The sequence below is a fragment of the Cnephaeus nilssonii genome (genome assembly GCF_951640355.1).
Source record: "Cnephaeus nilssonii genome assembly, chromosome: 12".
Taxonomy (NCBI): domain Eukaryota; kingdom Metazoa; phylum Chordata; class Mammalia; order Chiroptera; family Vespertilionidae; genus Cnephaeus; species Cnephaeus nilssonii.
In genome coordinates this window covers 67,228,854-67,253,551 of record NC_137083.1, presented here as the reverse complement: position 1 = coordinate 67,253,551, position 24,698 = coordinate 67,228,854, and the positions used below count along the sequence as shown (strand labels likewise).

The 24,698-nt window shown below is 36.6% G+C and overlaps 1 protein-coding gene and 1 pseudogene across 4 annotated transcripts in view; one reads left to right on the top strand and one right to left on the bottom strand.

Moving 5' to 3' along the window:
* Nucleotides 1-24,698, bottom strand: part of CADPS2 (calcium dependent secretion activator 2) — a 484,731-nt gene that overhangs the window by 234,920 nt on the left and 225,113 nt on the right. For all 3 annotated transcript variants that reach the window (XR_013814316.1, XM_079786439.1, XM_079786438.1), the window contains exon 7: nt 15,461-15,572. Coding sequence is in view for 2 of the 3 variants with exons in the window: in XM_079786439.1 (XP_079642565.1) it covers nt 15,461-15,572 (112 nt within the window). In the remaining variant the exon portion in view is untranslated. The remainder of the gene's footprint in view (nt 1-15,460; nt 15,573-24,698) is intronic.
* Nucleotides 16,644-17,483, top strand: LOC307108449 (small ribosomal subunit protein eS4-like; annotated as a pseudogene). The gene has a single exon. The product of its transcript is annotated as a small ribosomal subunit protein eS4-like (transcript).

Genomic DNA, 24,698 nt, shown 5'->3' with positions numbered 1-24,698 from the left:
ACTGACAAGAGTTTTTATAGTTTAGCAAAGATTCAAGTACCTCCTTGAGAGTTAGGACCTTGAGAGAGTACGTGTTGTGAAAGGACTAAATGAATTTACTTCATTTCAGTAAATTTTTATTTAGCACACTAGAGGCCCGATGCACAAAATTCTTGCAAGGGTAGACCTTGGCAGCCCCAGCCGCATGGGCTGCAGCCCCGCCCCCGCTCACTGGTCATTCTGGAAGGTCGTTCCGCTGTCCAGTCTAATTAGCATATTAGCTCTTTATTATATAGGATATTATACAGGATGTTAAAAACTAGCATATATTTTCTCCACTATCAGAGCCCTATATTTTCAGTGTGTGGAAAAGATGAATTGGATGATTTTTCTGAGAGAAATCGGCAGCCCTTTTAGTAACATTTCCCAGTGTTCAATGCACTTGAGGTTGCTTAAATTACTTCTTCTTTGATTTAATATCAACGCTCCCTGTCCGACTTAGTTGAAACAAAGAACACCTGCTCACTCTCACTAACACAATGCTCTTTTGTATACGGAAAGATTAGCAATAAGTCTTCTGTCAACCCTATTGTCAGTGGGCTAAATCCAGTTTCCTTTATTTTGAAAGCGGGGAAGAATCCTGGAATTTACAATATGAAATTGATCAAACTTCCAACCCCTTACTAAATGTTTTCCTGACCTGACAGAACCACACAAAGTACACAGTACACTTTTTATGAGGTCTTTTACAAAAAGAAAAAGAAACTGAGTAAAAAGAATAAAAGGGAAATTATTGTCTTAATTATATACTTTTTTCTGGCATTAGCTTATTAAAAGAGATTAAAAGTTTTGTTAGTTGCACGATGGGCACTGAGGAAAGGCCATGGAAAAGAAAAATGAAGGTGTATAAAATTATTCCCAAATCTTTTTGACATCTCTACTTAAAAATGAATCATCGTATAAAGGGGCTCTTGGAATGCATTTAGCAGAGTATGCTACTAGAGGGCAGAAGCTATTCTGTGGCTCATAGAGTAATTTAAGCCAGTATCATTAATTAAGCCTTTTTTTTTTCACCAGGGTTCCCTTCATATACTATAGTAGACATATTTTTGTTTGCTTGGTTAGTTGGTTGACTGACTGAATGGATGAATACTTAGAGAAATTAGAAATAAAAATGCAAATGTAAAATTTTTATTTCACTGAAGTAAAAAGAGAAAAAGGCCTGCCAACTGAAGTAATGCCAAAATTTGGAAAATGACAGTAGTAAATGCAAGAATTCGGATGCCATTTACATACCAGTCTCTAAAAATGTATGAAACTCGCATCTTTCCATTTCTTGACTGTGATAGGTAGAATAAGTTTCCCAAAGATGCCTATGTCCTAATTCCCAGAACCTGTGAATATGTTACTTGACATGAGGGGAATTGAGGTAGCAGATGTAATTAAGGTTGCTAATTAGCTGAAAATTATCCTAGATTTTCCCGGTGGGCCCAATCCAACCACCAGGTTCTTAGGTATTGAAAAGGAAGGCAGAAGAGTGCTGGAATGATTGTGATAAATACTGAGCATTGCTAAGCGTTGGAAACAGAAGGGGGCCATGAGCCAAGGAATACTGGCAGCTTCTAGAAGCTGGAAATGGTAAACATTGCATTCTCTCTTAGATCTTCCAGAAAGGAACACAACCCTGCCAACTCCTTGATTTTAGCCCACTGAGATTCATTTTGGACTTCTGATCTCTATGACTGTCAGATAATAAATTTGTATTGTTTTAAGCCACTAGTTTTTAGTAGCTTGTTAAAGTTCAATAGGAAACTAATACACAAACAATAAAAGCTGAAACTACATCATAAAAGAACACTAAAAGCTGAGATTTGATAATAAAATACACTAAATTTACCTTTCAGATATTTCCACTAAATCTGTAATTCAAAGATGTCTTTACATATACATTTCTATCATTAGCTTTGTCTGATTACTTTAATGAAAGGTTTTATGTTTGTATTTGTATGTGAGATGATTTCTCTCACATTCCTAAAGCATGCTTGTATGAAATCTTTTGAAAAAAAATTTTTTTCTCACTTTCTTAAGTTTTTTCACTTAGTTAAACAATGTTTTTAATTTCCTTATCATGAATCAAAAAAATTTGTAAATAGATAAACAATGAGGCTGAATATTTTGGTTTCTAGAATGAACACAATCATGCATATATTTCTAACAAATTCCATATACCCAAATGACCAAGAATTATTTCTTCTTTGTCAAAGTGTTCCCTTGAAGATTTTGAAAGACATATTCAGATTTGTCATTGTGTTTTTGTCATGAGTCAATTAAAAGTACTGGCCTTTATTCATCTTCACATATCAGTTTTATTGCTTGTAAGGTATCAATTTGATATTTCTCCTTGGATGCAGCATATATTCCATCACAGCTATATCTGTATTTTTAAAGACTTATCTAGACAGGAACGCCTATTTATTATCCTTGATTTCCCTCAGCCATAAATTAAGAATAGCAATAACCTTCGTATTTCCTTACCAAGACAGTTTCTATGAGTGCACTGCACAAGTAATTTTATCATGTTTCTTTTTACTACTCATGTTATAATGCATGGTATTTACAGAGAACCTTTCAACTGAGTGTCTCAGAGTGTTTTTCAAAATTTAAATTAATTTTCACATCATCCTTAAAAGTAGGCATTACTCTTGTTATGTAAATAACCTGACATTGAAGTTAAATTAATACCTATAAGAAAAATTACTTCAAGTTAACAACAGACACTTTCAATTTTGCATCCCCTCCCTAACCCCACACATTATTTCATTAGTTGTTTCACAAACATTAGGTTAACTAAATTGACATTGTTCTTACTCTTTGGTCATTAAGTACCATAAGAATTCTTAAAGCCAAGTCAATTTTATTTCTGTCAATCCGTAATACATAATGGAAAGATGGAAAGGAGGAAGTTACGTACAGTATCTAAATTTTAATAACTTCAGCTGCATCCTAAAATTGAAGAATATGAACTAGCCAATTGTATAGCAAAATGTTTTAGGATTGACTAATTTATGGATAAGTATTGTTATTTATATTAAAAACCAACTACCACCCTGAAGAAGAAAAATTAATTCTTATTCTTCATTTGAAAAAGAAATCTATGGATCTTATAATAATCACAGCCTAACAATTTGCCAAAATGATAAGACTCAGGAGAAACCTTCCAATTTGCAATTACATACGTAGCAAACTAGTCAGTAGTCATTTAAGTAATGAAAAAGGAAAACAGAAAGAAGAGTATGAGGTTGAGAAATATTGGTGATACATTTCACATGCTCCAAAAATTGAATGAATTCAGAAAATATGCAATTAGATGGAAAGGTGGTGGGGAATAAAGGTCAGGGCAGAGGGAGGGAGGTTTAGTGACTTGTTCATGTCCTCATGGCTCTTGCAGCAGTCACAACAAGAATCAATGTCTTCTAGAAAGAGGTTTCAAGCTTTTTAGTTTGTGATACTCAACAGGCAGCTAATTAGAATCTGGTGCCTTTGACCTAAGGACTTTATTTTTTGGACTCATAGATCACATGCAATAAAAACTAGCAGGGAATAAAAGTAGATAGCTTTAGGTACAGGTGCTAAAGACAGTAAAGGTGGATATTCTTTTTAAAAAATTAAATTTATTGGGGTGACATTGGTTAAAAAATTACATAGGTATCATGATATTATATATAGAGAACCCTAAAGATTCCACCAAAAAATACTAGAACTGATCAATGAATTCAGTAAAGTAGCAGGATACAAACTAAATATCCAGAAATCAGTTGCATTTTTATACACCAATGATGAACTATCAGAAAGGGAAACTAAAAAACCAATACCATTCACAATTGCTTTAAAAAGAATAAAATACCTAGGAGTAAGTTTAACCAAGGATGTAAAAGAGCTGTACTCAGAAAATTCAGTGTCTCAGTAAGACACTGAGGAATGAAATTGAGGAAGATACAAATTAAGTGGAAGCATATACCTGATTCATGGGTAGGAAGAATTAGCATGATTAAAATGTCCATACTACTCAAATCAATCTACAGATTCAACACAATTCCTTTCAAGATACCAATGGAGTATTTCACAGAACTAGAACAAATGTTTCAAAAATTTGAATAGAACCACAAAAGACCCAGAATACAGTAGCAACAGCAATCTTGAGAAAGAAGAACAAATTTGGAGGAATCACTCTATCTGATATCAAACTACACTACAAGGCCATAGTAATGAAAATAGTATGGAACTGGCATAAAAAACAGACATATAGATCAATGGAAGAGAATAGAGAGCCCAAGAATAAATCCATGCCTTCTATAGTCGATTAATATTTGACAAAGGAGGCAAAAACATACAATGACTAAAAATAGTCTATTCAATGAAAGGTACTGGGAAAATTGAACAGATACATGCAAAAAAAAAAAAAAATGAAACTAGACCACCTTCTTCCACAGCACCCAAAAAATAAACTCAAAATGGATTAAAAACTTAAATATTAAGACTCAACACCATGAAAATCCTCATGTAAAACACAGCCAGTAAAATCTCAGACATCTCTTGTAGCAATATTTTCTCTGATATACCTCCTCAAGAAAGGAAAAATAAGCAAATGAGACTAATCAAACTAAAGAGCTTTTGCATAGCAAAGGAAATCATTGTCAAAATGAAAAGACAACTCACTGAATGGGAGAATATATTCGCCAATGATACATCTGATAAAAGATGAATATCCAAAATTTATAAAGAACTTATAAAACTCAACAACAAAAAAACAAGCAATCCAATTTAAAAATGGGCAAAAGACCTGAATAGACACTTCTCTAAAGAGGACATACAGGTGGCCATTAGACATATGAGAAGATGCTCAACATCACTAATCATCAGAGAAAAGCAAATTAAAACCACAATGAGATATCACCTCACTCCTGCTAGAATGGATATCATCAATAAACCAACAAACAAGAAGTGTTGCTGAGGATGTGGAGAAAAGGAAACTCTCATGCACTGCTGGTGGGAATGCAAACTGTGGATTGCCACTGTGGAAAGCAGTATGGAATTACCTCAAAAAATTAAAAATGGAACTGTCTTATGATCCAGCAATTCCATTTCTGGGAATTTATCCAAAGAAACCCAAAACACTAATTTGAAAGAATATACGTACCCTTATATTCATTGGAGCATTATTTACAATAGCCAACATTTGGAAGCCAGCCCATGTGCCCATCAGTAGATGAGTGGATAAAAAAAAGTTGTGGTACATTTACACAAAGGAATACTACCCTGCCGTAAAAGAAAGAAAAATTTACCCTTTGTGACAGCATGAATGGACCTGGAGAAATTATGATAAGTGAAATAAGCCAATCAGAGAAAGACAAATACCATATGATTTCATTCATATGTGGAATTTAATGAAAAAAAAAAACAACAACAAAAAACCTGAACTATGAAGCAAAATAGAGAGATTCCTATATAGAATGCAGGCAGACTGCTTTTTGGGGGAGGGTATTGGGTGAAGGGTGGAGGGATTGAGTAAAAAAGAAAAAGTGAGAGAACTCATGGACATGGACAACAGTGTGGTGATTGTAGGGGGTAGGGAGTGGGTGGAAGTGGGCATAGAGGTGATAAATGATGATGGAACAAAATAATAAAATAATAAATCTTAAACAAATATATTTTAAATATAAAGAAACAAATCAATTACAGGATGGAAAGAGATATAGGCTGACACTAGTTAAAAGGAAGCTGGGGTGGCTAAGATAAAGTAGATTTTAAAGTCAAGTATATTACCAGGGAGCAGGAAGGTCATTTCACAATGAAAAAGCAGTTAATTAATGAAGAGGAAATACTGGTCCTAAATATTTATGCACCTAATTGCCGGAAGCTAATTCCAACATGTCATAAATGCAAGAAGTTTCATCAAAAGGTTGATGGGCTTCTATATTCAGCAGGGCTGAATACATATTACCTGCTGCTGGAATAGCTGAAAGCATTTCCGCAAACCTGAAATTTGCTAATATTATTGTCTGCTACTGAGACAGTCAAAGGCAGTTCCCCCAAACTGACAATGCCTACTGTTTTGTTTTTTGTTTTAGTTTTGAATTTTGGGAAAGTAGTACATATGTCTCCTTTTTTCCCCATTGACCTTTCCCCGGCCTCCCCTACCGCCCCCCCCCCCCCCCCACCCCAGTGTCTTGTGTCCATTGGTTATGCTTATATGCATGACAATGCCTACTGTTTACCAAACTTACCTTTGATATGTATAACTGCTTTGCTTTAGGGCAATTTGTGTGAATAAAGAGCCCTGGGTTCGAGATCAGAGAGAACTTGGTTACTGAAGCTAGGTCTCCTCTGGCTCCCCAAAATGCCTTCCGAATTTATATTTCATGTCTAGTCTCTTTATAAATTTACATGCAGCCCTTCTCCAGATTCCTAAGCCCTTCTGGAAAACACCCTGGCACCTGATAAAAGATCCTTAAGATGCAAAAAAAAATTGATGGAACAAATACAAAATTATACTCAGAGATTAATATCATTCTGTCAATAATTGATTTAAAATGTAGACAGAAAATCAATAAGGACATGGAAGATATGAACAATACCCTCACCTATTTGACATTTATAAAACATTCTACTGAACAACAGAAGAAATCACGGTCTTTTCATATGCACATGGATCGTGGGAATTCATAGTACTAAATATTAGAAAATCAGTTTTTTCTCAAATCAGTGGATTCAGTTTTTACTTTAAAAGTAAACCAAAAGTAGATAAAAAAGAATAAAGATCAGAGACAAAGTAAGTTCAATAAAAATTAGCAGAAGGAACTTTATTATCCTGATGAAAGGGACCTACCAATAACCTGCAGCTAATAACAAACATAACGTTGAAAGACTGAATGCTTTTCCCATAAGACCAACAACAAAACAAGGATTCCACCTTCACCACTTCTACTCAACATACCATCGGAGGTTCTAGGAAACACAATAAGGCAACAAAAAGAAAGCATCTAGATTAGAAAGGAAAAAGTAAAACTGTATTTGTAGACAATATTACTTATGAAAAAATAATCAATCTACAAAATTGTTACTAGATTTAGTGAGTTTAGCAAGGTTTGGAGGATATATGATCAATACAGAAAAAATCAATTTTAGTTCAATATAGTAGCAATACCTAAATTAAACATTAAGCTAACAAAATAATACCATTTAGAATAGCATCCAAAATATGAAATACTCAGTGATAGATTTAACAAAGGAAATGCAAAACCTGTACACTGAAAACTAGAAGGCATTGCTACAAGGAATGAAATCAGACCTAAATAAATGGAAGGATATATAAGATGGGCAAAAGTAGGTTTATAGTTGTGTGTAAACAAAGAGAGTTTGTCTTTTTCCAAGCAAACAACTATAACCCTAATTTTGCCCACTCCTGTACTATGATCATGAGTTAAAAAACTCAATATTGTTGATCAATTCCCAAGTTGATCTGCAGATTCAATGCAATCACAATCAAAATCATACTGGGTGTTTTTTTTTGTAGAGACCCACAAACTGATTTTAAAATTCATAAGTCAAAGTAAAGGACCTACAATAGGCACAACAAGTTGGAGGTTGGTGGTGGAAGGAGGAAGAACAAAACAGAGCTAAAGAACTATCACTACTTAATATAATAGACTTTGATAAAGTTAAGGTAATCATGGTGATAAGCTACTGGCACTGAGATAGGAAAATAGATCAATGGAACAGAATAGAGTGTGCAGAAATAGACCCACAAATATATAGACAATCGATTTTCAACAAAACTGCTAAGGAAATTCAGTGAAGAAATGCTTTCTAATAAATGGTATGAGAAAACTGAATATTCATATATAAAAAAGTGAACTTTGATCTTCATGTAGCTCAAGATACAAAAATTAAGCAAAAATGGATCAAATATGTAAATGTAAAAATCTAAAACTATAAAGCTTCAAGAAAACAAAGGGTAATTCTGACCTTGAGTCAGGCAAAGATGTATTAGATATGGCACCAAAAGCACAAGCCATGAAAAAAAAAACACCAAAAATTCACAAATTGGACTTTAAAATTAAAAAAAAAAACTTCTGCTCTTTGAAACACACTGTTAACAAAATGAAAAAACAAGCTGGAGACTAGGAGAAAAATATTTAAAAATTGTACATCTGATAAAGGATATGTAAACAATATATTATGGTCTTTCCAAACTTAAGAATAAGTAAAACTCGGGGAAAATGTGTGAACAGATTTTTCAACAAAGATGTACAGATGAAAATAAGCATGCAAAAATATGTTCAAAATGATCAGTACCAGCTGATGGAGAAGTAAACAGTAAAATCATAAAGAAACATTATAACACACCTATTAGAAATAAAGGATTAATTAGTACAGAATATATGTCTAACATTTGTTCCATCTATTGTGCTGAAGAAACTGAAATATCAACTTCCACTATAATCACCCACACAGACCCACCATGAAGGATGCCTATTTATAACTTGCTCACCCTCCTTTAGTGGTGAGAAAGTTAAGAAAATGCATTCCTCTAACTTTACAGTGAGGATGGTGGCCAACTCTCTCTGAGGAACTGATGTCGGTTGTCAAGGTCTCCTTTCCTTCAAAGTCATACTTAGAATGATAAGTAGCCTCCTCTTACACTTCACAGCATCTCACTAACGAGCCAGACATAATTAATTGCCACTAGAAAAAAATCTTTCAAAAAAACATGCACCATGTACGAATCATCTCTGATCCTTCACCTGTGTGGTCTTGCTTCTTGTCACCCACATGGCTTCTGAGATATGGCAACAATCTCTTGTCAGAAATGGCTACATGAAAGGATTAGAGGAAGGAGACCTTTTCTGTGATTTTTCGTTTCAGGAAAGTTATACTACTTGCTAGAACTACAAAAATAAAAGTCTACTGTTATGGCAAGCTAAATGAGACATAAATGAAATGCAAATGAATTTCCATTCTGTTTTGCAGCAAATGATATTAATTTACTGACTAAACTGGCAGTCATCTAGTGCTGGCTATTTCAATGAAATTAGATATTAAATTTTGCCTTAAAATTGAAGAAAAATACCTATGATTTCACCAGTAGCTTCTCTAATGCTTTTTTTGATTCCTATGTAGATAAATCACATTCATAAAATGATGGAAACTTTTTATTAAATCCTCAAATATAAGCTTTGTCTGTTTGAGTTAAGGAAAGTCTTAGGTAATTTTTATGAATTTAACTGTTTCATTATTTGTGAAAAATTAGGATGGTTAATTCTTCAATAATATATCTTACCTATTATTTTATATGTTCAAATTAGAAGTTCTACAATGACTGCCTATATAAACAAGTAATCAGATACATGTTTTTAACTCTATGGCTCCTACACAATTGTATGTATGGGGTATTCAGTTAAATATGCTGAATTTGGGTAAAGTAATTCACATACTCCTAAAAATTTTAACAAAAATGAGAATTATTTTATAGAGAATTCAACTTAACTAGAACCATATAAACTAGAAAAACTAAAAAGACATAGTTCAGAAACACAAGAGGGGCAAGAAAAAGAAAATTAGATTGGCCAGTGAATTAGACGTTTTAAGATAGTTTCTCAAACCTCCCAAGAAGACAAATATTTGAACACTCCACTACATCACTTCTGTCAAGTTTCAGAAACAAAAATCATGCTTATTCTGATAACTCCTCAGATGACTCTCCTTTGATGCTTAATAAAGCAAACAGAAGAAACAGCTTGATGAAAAAGGCAAAGATATGGGCTAACTATTACTTACTAAATTAAGATGTAACAAGCTGCTTGAAAGATAATAGTTCATTTTAATGGAACAATACATTCAGCAAGGCTAATTTATCTTAACATTAAAAATGTATCTGAAATTAACCACTACCTGCTGCTTCCAGGTAGTGTGTAATTTGTAAAAGAAGCATAATGAATGTCCCTTTCAATTATTAGGTAAGAATATCTCCAGGTTAAGATATGCTGAATAGAAGCATAGGTATTCAAAAAGAAAAGGACAAGCAAAATACATAAAATGAAAGCCTTAATTTCAAGAATATTACTACTCTCAAAATGTCTACCTAAGAGGTGAATAAACTTTTAGCTTACTGCTATCTTGAAATATTATTTAATCAAAAGAGAAAAAAGTGTATGTTCTGGATCCTCTGCACTGTAAACAAACAAACAAAAAAATCTCTGATTGGCATGCTTCTCCATCCTCAGGGAGGCAGAAGAACAGCCTCCTTCTGGGTGTGCTGGGGTGGTACCAAGGCCATGAACTCAGAGTGTATGAACAGACAACTGGGTTATTTTTCTAACAACTGGCAGAAAGAATGTCTTCACAGCAACACTTTTAAAAGTAAAAAGTTATTTGGAAAGAAATTTCGAAAATTCATTTTGTATTCAAGAACACCTTTTGGCAAGTTAAATACCGACCGGGGAGTACAATTCATTCTGAAATTTTCGATGGAAATTCCCTTGTCCACAAATAGATGTCCTGTGGGATCATTATTTAAATTTTTGTATGGCTATGTTAGTATGGCTAAACTTGCTTTTCAAGGTTTCCGGGACAAAATTATCTTGATTATGATAAACCTTAGAATTTTGGGTGCTTGACTGGTCAACTGCTTACTTGGTATGACAACCCCATAATATAAAACCTTCCCTGTTCTGCCTCCAGGTATTCCCTTGGTACCTGGTGGAGGATTGGCGACCAATTCAGATGAAAAATCTCCATATGCCACCTCCATTTCCATAAATAAGTATTGGCATCTGCCATCTACAGACATAATCTGCATGTCAAGCACTTGCCAAAAAACACAACCTTCCACAGCCGAGGCCTAATTTTGAGCTACCATTTTACAAAACTATATGCTATGATAGGTTTTTTCTTATCCTTATTAATTCTAAACCCGGGCTACACATTAGTATCAGTGTGCAGCAATAATCAGCCCTAAATGTGCATTAGTATCTCCTGAGAAGTGCTTAAAATACTCCTTCCTGAGTTCGCCCCAATCCAACTAAAAAACAAGTGTGGGCCCAGAACTTGCTTCTTTTTCAATTCTCCCCAATGCGGTTCTTATCTGCACACAGAGCTGAGAGGGACTCACAGGAATAAAACAACACTGGCAGCCAGGGAGAACCCTAGTAAGATTCAAATCATTGTATGAAATGATGTAAAATATATTAAATGGCTATGCATAAAATGACTTTAGCTTAAATAATATTTGGTTCCTGCTTTAAGTCATGAAATTAAATTGGCCTACTCTCACAACATGATTTCTAAAACACTGTCAAATTTCCTCATTTTATCAGGTGTCATGTTTAATAATTGTTTTAGAATGCAGACTTTGGATGGAGTCAGGTAAGCTGAGTTCCAATCCTGACTCTTGCACTTGCAGAGTGGTCTTAACCTCTCCAATTCTCATTTTCCTTATCTAAACACTAGAGGCCTAATGCACAAAATCTGTACATTTGGGCGAGGGGTGGTCCCTTAGCCCAGCCTGTGCCCTCTCACAGTCTGGGAGCCCTCAGGGGATGTCCAACTGCCAAAGAGGCGGGAGCCTGGCTTCTGACTGAGTGGCGCTCCCCCTCTGGGAGCACACTGACCATGAGGGGGCAGCTCCTACGTTGAGTGAGATTGGGCCAAAACCCGAGGGGTCCCGGATTGCGAGGGACGCAGGCCAGGCCGATGGACCCCACCGGTGCATGATCGGGACCAGGGAGGGATGTGGGAGGTTGGCCAGCCAGGGAGGGAGGACTCTAAGGTGTGTCCAGCCCATTTCGCTCAGTCGCGATCAGCCAGAACCCAGCATCAAGCTAACCTACCGGTTGGAGTGTCTGCCCCCTGGTGGTCAGTGCACGTCATAGTGAGTGGTTGAGCAGCCTTAGCATATCATTAGTATACTAGAAGCCTGGTGCACGAAATTCGTGCACGGCGGGGGGTTGTCCCTCAGCCCAGCCTGTATCCTCTCCAATCTGGGACTCCTGGAGGGATATCCGACTGCCTGTTTAGGTCCGATCCTGGTGGGATCGGGCCTAAACAGGCAGTCGGATATCCCTCTCACAATCCAGGACTGCTGGCTCCCAACTGCTTGCCTGCCTGCCTTCCTGATTGCCCCTAACCACTTCTGCCTGCCAGCCTGATCACCCCCTAACCACTCCGCTGCCAGCCTGGTTGATGCTAACTGCTCCCCTGCCAGCCTGTTTGCCCCCAACTTCCCTCCTCTGCCAGCCTGGTCACCCCTAACTGCCCTCTCCTGCAGGATTGATCACCTCCAACTGCCCTCCCTTGCAGGCCTGGTCCCTCACAACTGCCCTCCCTTGCAGGCCGGGTGCCTCCCAACTGCCCTCTCCTGGTGGCCATCTTGTGTCCACATGGGGGCAGGATCTTTGACCACATGGGGCAGCTATATTGTGTGTTGCAGTGATGATCAATCTGCATATTACTCTTTTATTAGATAGGATAGAGGCCTGGTACAGGGGTGGGGGCCAGCTGGTTTGCCCTGAAGGGTGTCACAGATAAGGGTGGGGGTTCCCTTGGGGTGTGGGGCGGCCTGAGCGAGGGGCCTGTGGTGGTTTGCAGGCCAGCCACGCCCCCTGGCAACCCAAGGAGAGGCCCTGGTATCTGGAATTTATTTACCTTCTACAATTGAAACTTTGTAGCCTGGAGCAGAGCCAAGCCTGGGGCTCCGGCAGCCATTTCTGTGGCAGTTAATTCACCTTCTACAATTGAAACTTTGTAGCCTTAAGCGGGTGAGCCGGGCCAGGGTGTGCGGAAAGCTTTGCTTCCCCTGTTGCCGCCAGCAACCCTGGCCTGCTCTCTCAAGCTCCATTCTGCCGCCATTTGTTTGAATTTGTTTACCTTCTACTATTGAAACTTTGTAGCTTGAGTGGAGGCTTAGGCCTGCAACGGCTATGGAAAGCTTGGCTTCCTCTGTTACCTGGGAAACCTTGCTCTCTGTGGCTGTAACCATCTTGGATTGGGGTTAATTTGCATATTCGCCCTGATTGGCTGGTGGGCGTGGCTTGGCTGGTGGGCGTGGCTTATGTAGCGGAGCAATGGTTAATTTGCATATTACCATTTTATTAGAGAGGATTACACTTTGATTGGCTGAATGGATGACCAGACGACCAGACACTTAGCACATTAGGCTTTTATTATATAGGATGGAATATTACTACCAGCCTTAAAGAGGTTTAAATGGAGTTCAGTTTCAATGGTAAGCAGTAATGATAATTGGTAAACCAATACAATGATAGAGAACTGGAACTAGCAATGACAACAGAGTTTTTATTTCACCTTGCTCAATTTACAGACAAGGTGTCGAGATCCAGAGAAGCAATACTTCCAGATGACAGTTAAAGGCTGAGTGGAGTGAAACTTCCTCAGTAGAAAAAAACTGATTAAATAAGCCTGTTAGTTGCTCAGATGAAAACTATTATCTGATATATTTGTTGACGAAAATCCCTATAATAACTAAACTTGCAATTTCTTTATTAATTTTCACTCGCTAGACCAGTGGTTGGCAAACTCATTAGTCAACAGAGCCAAATATCAACAATACAACGATGGAAATTTCTTTTGAGAGCCAAATTTTTTAAACTTAAACTTCTTCTAACACCACTTCTTCAAAATAGACTCGCCCAGGCCATGGTATTTTGTGGAAGAGCCACACTCAAGGGGCCAAAGAGCCGCATGTGGCTCGCGAGCCATAGTTTGGCAACCATGGCACTAGACTATTAAATGAAATTTTATTACCTTCCATTGCATTGGGTGACTTTTAACACAGCAATCAGACATATACCTTTACTGAAATATATTCTAAGGACAAAAAAAATCTGCAAAGAAATGCTGACCTTTACTTTGTAACTTGTTATTGGCTCTGGTACTGTTGTGGTTTTCCTGAAAGGATTTTGTATGTATTCTAAGACAGAAAATGAGTATGTATATGGATGCTGTGGGGAACCAGGAAACTCATGATACACAGAACTGATGATACATAGAATGTTGGTTTCTAAATCCCATCATTAGTAAAAGGTACCAGTGCTGATTACAGGCTGAGGACAGGGAGGGTATAGGCTGAGTCTGTTAACTCAAGTGCCAGAAAACAAAGACTAATGAAATCATGTTTAATTACCATCAATATCAAAATAATCTGCCATTATCTGACTCCAGATATGACACAATTAAAACGAAAAGCACAAAACATCACAAAGGTAGTGCTTTTCCCAAAAATGTTAACCTGAATCTAATGATGAAAAATTATTAATAAAACAAGTCCTGAATTAGTTGAAAACTCTTCAAAAATTTCATCATCATGAAAAAAAAAAAAGAAAAACAAAAGAGAGAGAGAGAGAGGCGGGCATTATAAAGTAAAAGAGACTAAATAGTCATAATATCCAATGCAATACATGGGGTGACCCTGACTGTAATCTGGATGAGAAGGAATCTAGCTTTTCTAGAATGCTGGGATAATTAGAGAACTCTGAATGTTGACTAGCACATATTATTGAATAAATATTAAATTTCCTAGGTGTGATAAAGGAATTAAGTGTCAGAAAATACTTGTTTCTTAGAATATATATGGTAAAGTGTTTTGAAAAAATATTTCAATAACATTTAATTTTAAATCCTTATTTCTTATAAATCTTTTTAAAACCAAGCTTTGGATTTTGAAATAATTTTTTACAGAAAAGTTGCAAAAATATATTGAAAGTTCTGGTATACCTGTGACAATTCCCCCTTAATTAACACCATACACCATGGTACATTTGCTTTTTGTTTTGTTTTGTTTTTTACACTTATATTTATTATTTCCATTCTTTGTTGTTGTTGTTAATCCTCACACGAGGATATTTTTCCATTGATTTTTTGAGAGAGTGGAAGGGATGGGGAGAGAAAGATATATCGATTAGTTGCCTCCCACACAAGCCCCAACCAGGTCAGGGGATCAAGCTTGCAACTGAGATATGTGCCCTTGATGGAATCTAATCTGTAACCCTTCAGTCTGCAGGCCGATGCTCTAACCACTAAGCAAAATGGTGAGGATGAGATAAAAGAGAGAAATACATGTAAGAGAGCTACATAATTAGTCTAATCGTAATAAACATAAAGAGCGGATTACTTCAAATACAAAGATGATGCCTTTAACCAAAGGACAGAAATGTTTAAATGAGAATGACCTTTTACCAAGAAGTACAAGTCAGCCTGTAGAGGACATGTGTGAGAAGCATGACTCGAGTCAGTGGCTATGATCTTATATGTACCCCTTACACACCCAAAGCCTATCACAACACTATGTTATTAACAATTATGTTTAATAAATTAGAGCTGCAAGCTGAGCTCCTGAAGAACGACTCTGAATGAAAAGAAGTTAAAATTGTATGACCTCGGACACACAGAGCTGATCGCAACTCACCCTTCCCAGCTCTTTGTCTTCAAGGGCCAGGACGCCAGTGCTCTCCGTGAAGAGTTTCACTTTGACCACGGGCCTGGGATGGGTAGTGGTGAAATCTCCTTGAGTTCCCCATCTGCAAAGAAGTAAAACAATTTCCTTTGAAATGCAGCATTATTTTTCCCCCAGATAAATGTGCCTCCTTAGAAGACATATTAAGCAATACAAATCTTTGGTGGCTCAATGACATTTTTATCTTTGCTTTTGTGTCTGACAGATGGCTCAATCAAGAAGGAAAATAACAATAAGCTTCACAGCTTGTAATAATTATTCAGCCGTTCCGAAAATTAGTACACAACAATACAAAACTAGTGTGTGATAAGAATTTAGGTTAAGGTACAGCAGAGCAGATGCAGCTATTAAAATCTATTATTTGGTTAATTCAACACCATTATTTATGTATGCCCGGGGGGGGGGGGGCAGGGAGAGATGTGTGGAGGGGGAAATGCTAAGGGTTTGTTCAGGTTAGACGCTGTTTCCCAGAAAAGTGTTTTTGCATAGTGAGGTTTTTGCCCCATCTCTTCTTGAGAAGACTTTACTAGATATTTTATTTATATTTTAAAAAGTGAAATTAATTATCTCAAGCCTATTACTTTACCTGATTTTCTTAAAGCTCTGGTCAGAGAGAAAGAAATAAGCATCACAAAAATGAGTGTTTTTCTGTTAATTTCCCAGTACAGTTTCCTAAGAACAGGATAAGTCTGCCAACAGCTGGCTTTTCAAATCATCATCATAAAAAAAAAACATGTTTTCTTGGCTTATCTTTTAATTAATAGCATTTCATCTTTACCACACACCAATTTATTCTAGTATATTTACAAACTTAACTGGCACATAGCTGATATTAAAAAATCTTATCAATAACTCTCAGAGATCACAGGCATGAGATTCGGTACAGCATGAAGAAAATGCCATTGAGAGAAATATACATAAGAGAAAGAAAAAGTGAGATTTAACAAAGTAAAACTTTCTGTTAAAATAAGACACCTAATTAAAGTATCAATTATGTTGTTTATATGGTTTAAAAAAACAAATAATTTAGCATTTTCATGGAACTATCTAAATTTATTTTATAAACCTTATTCAGAAAGCTAGAGGAACACAGAAAACTGAGAAGAATAATAAAACTTTAACAAATAGTTCCTTCTTTGCCTAGCACAGCCATGGCTCGTGGTCCCAAGAAGCATCTGAAGCCTGTAGCAGCTCCAAAGCATTGGATGCTGGATAAACTGACCGGTGTGTTTGCTCCTCGGCCATCTACCGGTCCCCACAAGCTGAGAGAATGTCTCCCTCTCATCATTTCCTTAAGGAACAGACTTAAGTATGCTCTAACAGGAGATGAAGAAGATCTGCATGCAGCGGTTTATTAAGATTGATGGCAAGGTCCGAACCGATATAACCTACCCTGCTGGTTCTATGGATGTCATCAGCATTGACAAGACAGGAGAGAATTTCCGCCTGATCTATGACACCAAGGGCCGCTTTGCTGTTCATCATATTACACCTGAGGAGGCCAAGTACAAGCTGTGCAAAGTGAGGAAGATCTTTGTGGGCACAAGAGGAATCCCTCATCTGGTAACCCATGATGCTCGCACCATCCGCTACCCGGATCCCCTCATCAAGGTGAACGACACCATTCAGATCGATTTGGAGACTGGCAGAATTACTGATTTCATCAAGTTTGACACTTGTAACTTGTGCATGGCAACCGGAGGTGCTAACCTGGGAAGAACTGGCGTGATCATCAACAGGGAGAGGCACCCTGGTTCTTTTGACGTAGTTCATGTGAAAGATGCCAATGGCAACAGCTTTGCCACCCGGCTCGCCAACATTTTTCTAATTGGCAAAGGCAACAAACCATGGATTTCCCTGCCCCGTGGAAAGGGTATCCGCCTCACCATTGCTGAAGAGAGAGACAAGAGACTGGCGGCCAAACAGAGCAGTGGGTGAAGTGAGCTCTAGGTGACATGATTGGAAAAGTCTTTGTACTTAAAGATAATACAGCATGAAAAAACAAACAAACAAAAACTTTAACAAATAATTGCGATGACTTCCTCTTTAATGCAGTTATATCACAATATGTGTACAGTAAACCCGAGTCCATTTCAATGACTGAAGAAACGAGCAGCCAGATACAGTTTGATGTTTTTAAACTAGCATCAGATGCTCAGATGCCAGAGGAGAGAGAGATTCCATTAGGATGGGAAAGCAGCTTAATTTCCACTTTAGACTTCTAGAAAGGAGTTAGCAGATTCTTTTGCCGTTTCATAGAATTAAGATGGTCTGTGAAAAGTAGAACTACATAGGAGTAAAAATAAATTTCTCAATTTAGTGTGTAGACTCTGAAGCCTTGAATATAGCCAGGCAATCTGGATGAGACTCGAGTAGATTCCCATGACATATCCTTCTTTCTTTGGTATTATGTGGTGAAATTATATATATATTATATTTTATATAATTTTATATATATATAAAATTCCAAAATGTGTGCGTGTATATGCGCGTTCGCACACACTTGCACACTTTCCAGGAGTACTTGAGGGGCGAATATGTATTCTCCATTTTGAGTACAATGTTGTATGTATGGCCGGCCATAAGATCAGGCTTGTTAACTCTGCTGTTTATATCTCTACTTTATCCTTACTGATTTTTGGTGTCCTTTATATAGCAAGGTAGAACTATTACAATCTCCCATCAAGAGAGATTTTGTTAATTTCCCTTTATATTTTTTCAACTTTTGTTGTCTAATTGGTGATGTAAAAATGTTCAATAGCAACCATGTTCTTTGCATATGAACTGTTTCCCTTTTCCAACCCCAGGGCCATGGTTATTTTTCAATAACTGGACCTGTGTAAAATTAAAGAACTAACACTATGCTAGGAAGGGTGAAATTAGAGTCATATGTCAGAGTTACAGACCAGCTTAGAGAAGTCACACAAGTAACCTAATCAACACATTGCAAATATAGGCCGTAATTTATTAGGAAACCAAGAGTTGGCTAAAATTTACAGGAAGTCATCAGTAATGTAGGACCTGGAAGGGAATCCAGGATATCCATTCCCCAAACCAATATGCCAATGAAGACAGGAAACAGGTGCATATCACAGGACCCAGTAGGTACTCTTAATAGTCTGTCTACCTACAAGGTCTGGAACCTCTGAGTCAAGAGCATACACTACGAATGGCCAGCCCCTGTGGGGAAGGCCTCAGTCATGTGCTTTCAGATGGGGAGATGTTAGGTACACATATACTGAGTGGCCAGATTATTATGATCTCTGAACGCATTATAATCTGACCACTCAGTGTGTGTGTGTGTGTGTGTGTGTGTGTGTGTGTATGTGTGTGTATTTTAGAGGCCCGGTGCATGAATTCGTGCATGGGTGGGGTCCGGCCAGCCTGGCTAGGGGGAGGGGACATGGGCAGTTGGCCGGCGGGCCTGCTGGTCGAACTCCTGGTCGAGGGAACAATTTGCATATTAGGCTTTTATTATATAGGATATACACTGAGTGGCCAGATTATTATGCGTTCAGAGATCATAATAATCTGGCCACTCAGTGTAAATATAAATATAGTGGCAATTAACAGTCTTTGTAAACATTCCAGGCTACAAACTTAAACTGACACCACTTTGACAGTTTCTCCTACGAAAAATAGAAGTTAAAATGTATAGCTATGAAAAGCTTGTGAATTCTACAATGAATGAGTTAAAAAGCCGAAGCCCTTTCTCCTTCCACCCCCAAAAAGGCAAGGGAAGGAGGGGAGAAGATGACATATCTATCTTCAGTATCCGCCACCATCTTTCCTTGTTTTCTACCTAATTGGCATGTTTACACACTTTTAGGAATTCATACCAGCAATTATCTTCCTACTCTTTTCTCTGTATTATGTGATAAAAGAATACATTACCCTTGCTGTCAATTTTCTTTGACTCAAAATACAGTCACCTTTCTCTAGTTCTATTTATGTATTATTTATGAGGGTTCAGACTTCCACTATAAACCTTCAGATGAATAAAATATCTACAAAGTACCCTGATGAGGACAGCAGGACTTCCTGGCTATGACAACACAGGGTAGTTCATATGCCAACTGAAATAACTGATGCTAATTATGTGTTGGATTAAATAAAGTATACTGGACATTTGTATCAGGAGCCAAAATGTATGTTCATGTCTATTGATCCAGTAAAACCATATCTAGGAATTTATCCTAACAAAATAATCCCGAGTATTGAAAAGACGGTAAGTAGGAACATATTCACTATAGCATTGTGTATAACAGCAAAAGCAAACAACTGATAGTAAGGGAATGATTATATAAATTATGTGGCATATAATGGAATATTTTGCTGCTACTTATGATGATGGCTGTAAAGGTGATGTGAAACCATATGTGATGTAACATGAAAAAATAAATAAATAAAGAGGGCACAAAGCTGGATGTGGACCTTTTATTCTTTCAAAAAAAAAAAAAGCTGTTAACCTTGTTGTATGCCAGTCATCACTATTCTAGAGCCAGCAACCAGTCTCTATCGTCTTGGAATGTATATTCTAAGATTAGAGATGATAATTTTATTATTATACACAGTAATATACCTCCCACCCTGGCCTTGCATTCTATTTTGTTCCTGTTAGCAGTTTATTTTCTCTCATCACTGCTCCTTCCCCCATATCACACATCATAAATGAAGCCTGATCAATAGGCTTCATTTCCCTCACTCTTTAACAGCTGGATATTTCCCAGGTCTCTCAGAATATCTAGGGAACTAGATTTAACTTTTTGCACTCGGATGTCGAGTGTGACTCGACATGATTATCATCAGTAGCAGCTCGAGAAAAAAGCAAGCGAGTGCAAAGGGTTAAATTGCAACCTACACATTCTATGTTAAATTCATTTTATAGTATTTTATATTTGAAAATATGTTGAAAATCATGCACAGTAAAAAAAGTTATGTCAAAAAACATGCAAATCCCTTTTCGAAATTCTTCTTGTGAACATATAATGTACCCTTGACTACAGAAGCTAAAACAGAAAAAATCATGCCGAACCGGCATTCCTTATCTGTGACCAGCTCTGGAAATTAAATAAGGCATACATTATTTCATCCATCTCTATATCCTTCTATCCACCCAACTGCGTGACCAGCATTGGGAAAGGATGGGTATTTTACAAAATCAAGATGACGGATCCTGCACTAAATGTGCTCAGACTGTAGGGAAGACAGTAATTAATGTAAGTTCATAAATATACAAAATAAATCACATACAGAATTGAAGAGGGTTATAAATTGCATAAACTGCAGTTCCTAATTACTTCTGAGATGGGGAACTTTTTCTTTACTAGTCATCTGCATTTCTCTTATGACTTGCCTTTTTATTACCATTGTCGATTTATCTATTAGTAGACTCTCTTTTAACTGGTGATTTAACAGAACTCTTTATAAGATGAAGACATTTACTGTGTCTGATACATCTGGTAAATACTGTCACACTTGGTTATTTTCTAGTTAACTCTTGTTATGGCTTTTGAAAATGCATAGTCTAAAAATATTAGGTAGTACAGTTCTATCAATTTGATTTATAGGGTTTGATTTTGACATCCTCAAGAGTCTCTCCTTAACCAAAAATTATATGAATATTAACGGATATTTCTTACACATTCCCATAGTTTAGACTGAGCTTCGAGTTTTCTGGAAGTTAACACATTGCGGACAGATCACGAGAATTCTCGTTTCATATTACAGTGTTTTACAAAGTATCATACTTTAAAAAGATATTAGCTTGTAAAAACATGTAATAAATAACTTCAAATGCAATGAGTATTTAATTTTAAAGCCTGCCTTTAACCTTTATGCAAAACGTTTTTTGTACTCGTTCAATAGAAACTTATCTGGCAACTGGGTAAGCTAGCAATAAAACTACTGGTCCGCAATGTGATAATAGTGATATTAAACGGCAGTTTCATTTAATTCTTCATCTATACCAATCTCATGTGGTTTAGAAGTCAAATGTTTTATAAGATTATCTTACAAACTTGGGTTTGGTTTTGAATTTTCTGTCATAAAGATTTATCTCCTGAGCTGTGCTATATGTTAGAATTATTGTAGTATTATTAGAACACAAAGGAAATAGTTATTTTATTTTGAACTCATTATATGCCTTTTAAAAAGCACACATATATTTTTATTGATTTCAGAGAGGAAGGGAGAGGGAGAGAGAAATAGAAACATCAATGATGAGAGAGAATCATTGATTGGCTGCCTCCTGCACGCCCACATTGAGGATTGAGTCTGCAACCCAGGCAGGTGTCCTGACTGGGAATCGAATCATGACCTCCTGGTTCATAGGTCAATGCTCAGCCGACTGGACTGAACTTACTTATATTTCTATTCAAGAAAAAGTGAGATCTCTCTATTTATTAGAATCTGTTCTAACATTCCTTGGTTAGGTCTTAAACTTTTTTCTTCTTCTCGGTAGGTCCTACACATTCTATGTTAAATTCATTTTATAGTATTTTATATTTGGGAATTCTAAGTAATGTATCCTTTATATTGTCTGACTATTGCTGGTATGCAAGAAAGTTATAAGCTCTCTTCTTTTGTCATATGATAGTTTTGCCTTATTTCCAATTTAGTAATTGCTTTTTTAAATGATGCTTTCTTCATCAAATTATAATTCTATTACAAAGATGGAGTTATTAAAATAATCAAATAACAATGACATATAATTCCAAATACATCACTCATTTTGTAACAGAAAACATGAAATAAGGAGATCTAACTATATGGGCAGAAATAAAAGTCTTTGAAGAATTATACATAATACAAAAATTAAGAGTAGAGCTATCATATGACCCAGCATTCCATCTCCTAAGTATATACCTGAAAAACTCAAAAACATGTATTTGCAAAGATATATGCACCCCTATGTTCACTACAGCATTATTCATGGTGGCTTAAGCATGGGAATAACCAAAGTGTCCCACTACAGAGGACTGGATAAAGAAGATGTGGTCCATATACACAATGGAATACTACTCAGCCATAAGAAAGGATGAAATCCTGTCATTTGGAACAACATGGATGGACTCTGAGAACATTATACTAAGTGAAATAAGTCAGTCAGGAAAAGCTAAGAAACCTATGATTTCACTCATATGTGGGATATAAAACTGCCACTCATGGACACAAACAGCAATGTGGTGGTTGCCAGAGGGAAGGGGGAGGATAAAGAGGGCCTAATATAAGGTGACAAGAGAAGATTTGACTTTGGGTGATGGGCACATGGCGCAATATATAGATCCTGTAACATAGAAACCCACACCTGAAACCTGTATGATCATATTAACCAATGTCACTCCAATAAATATAATTTAAAATTTTTTAAATAAAAGAATTACATATAATTAAGATTTTTGATGCTGTAATTATTTTAACAAACAATCCAACTACACATAAATTATTTTCATAATTTAGGCATTTTAAGGACTAACATGATAAAACATTCCCCCAAAATATGTGCTTCAATAATAGCTTTGCTTCATAACTTAAATATCCAAAGCACCAGATGTTTGGTCACACTGATTTAGATATTCTCTTGGGAAAGTAAAAAATCTTTCCAAGTTTTCTGCAATCGATTTCAAATAGGTCCAAGGTCTCTTTCTGCTGTCCTATAAAGGATTTGCCCAAGAAAATGAATTGGATTCACCCAATTCAAGGTAAACAGTCAGGATTGTTTTGAGTTATCTTGAATTACTTGTGTTTGCTAACAAATTTGATGGGCACACTTCATTAGCTCTTTAAGAGGGACTAAGAGGTGAGTGCCTTCTTGGGAACTGGATGCCAGGGGGACTTGACTGGATGACTGAAGAAGGCACACGGCTGTATCCCTGCTCGTGCAGCTACCTCGATGCAGGTGAGCTTTAATATGTTTCTGTTACATAAAGAAAGCTGTACCCCTTCCCTGCATCTGTTGGTCTACTATCAGTCATTGTCCTGCTCATGATGGCCATGAATCCCCTGAAACCATTCTGAAACAATTTGCATGTAAAACAGGTATATTCATAGGCCTTGTAAGATATACCAAGTAACTACAAGACCTCACTATTATGCATATACAGGGCTATAACTTTTTAATTGAATAACTTAAAGTTGGGGATTACATTTAAAAAGCATTACTAACAGCCTGATTATTATATAAATGAAGATTAAAAATAAAACACTGAAAGCATTTAAAAACAATGTTAACCACTGTAAAAATGTGCTTATTGACTTATTTATTTTAAATTTATCTTTATTGTTGAAAGTATTACAGATGTCCCTCTTTTACCCCACGGAACCCCTCCACCCTGCACCAGTTCCTCCCATGCCTTCACCACACTATTGCCTGTGTCCATGGGCTATGCATATATGTATCTAAGTTCCCAGGTTAATCTCTCCTCACCCTTCCCCCCCATTGCTATCATCAACAAAAACTATTTTCAAATACAGCATTTCTGATTAATATGAGTAATTAAGATAGTCATGTAAGCTTTTTCTAAGTAGAAGACACTTTTGGAAGAGCAGCTTTTGATATTTGAAAAGTTCAAGATTTCTAAGTCATTTCCTAGGGCCAAGCATATAAAAGTTTTATCCAATACTGACGGACTTAAGCCAAAGATTAAGGGAATGTTGAAGAAAACTACAGTTTTCATGGGAATGTAGGTGGCTGGTGACACATCATTTCCGATGGTCAAAACTACAAGAGGTGAAGGGACCTAACTGAAAAACTCAAATGTCTGATTCCAATAGGATGCTGAAAATCCAGGCTACACTTTTGCTAAAAGGCCGCAAATGAAGATACAGGTTTGATAGTTATTAACATAGAGACAGCAGTAGTAGCAGCAACAAGAATGAATGAGCTTGTGAAGGGTGACCACTAAAACTCCATGATGGTAGGGATTTGTATCTTCTAAGTCCAGCCTATATGTGTATTTATATTCTGGTGTGTGTGTATCCAATGCATATTTATTATTTATTCTAAATTAATGGGATAGTCAAATTGTTCTATAACATATTTTTATATAACATATACTATTCCCCTTTATGTATCAGTACATGGATGTACATAATTCTTTCTGAGAATGTATGCCTATACCGTAATTTAGTCTACCACTCTCCTGCTGAGGGACCTGTAAGTTGTTTTCAATTTTAACTAGTACAAAAA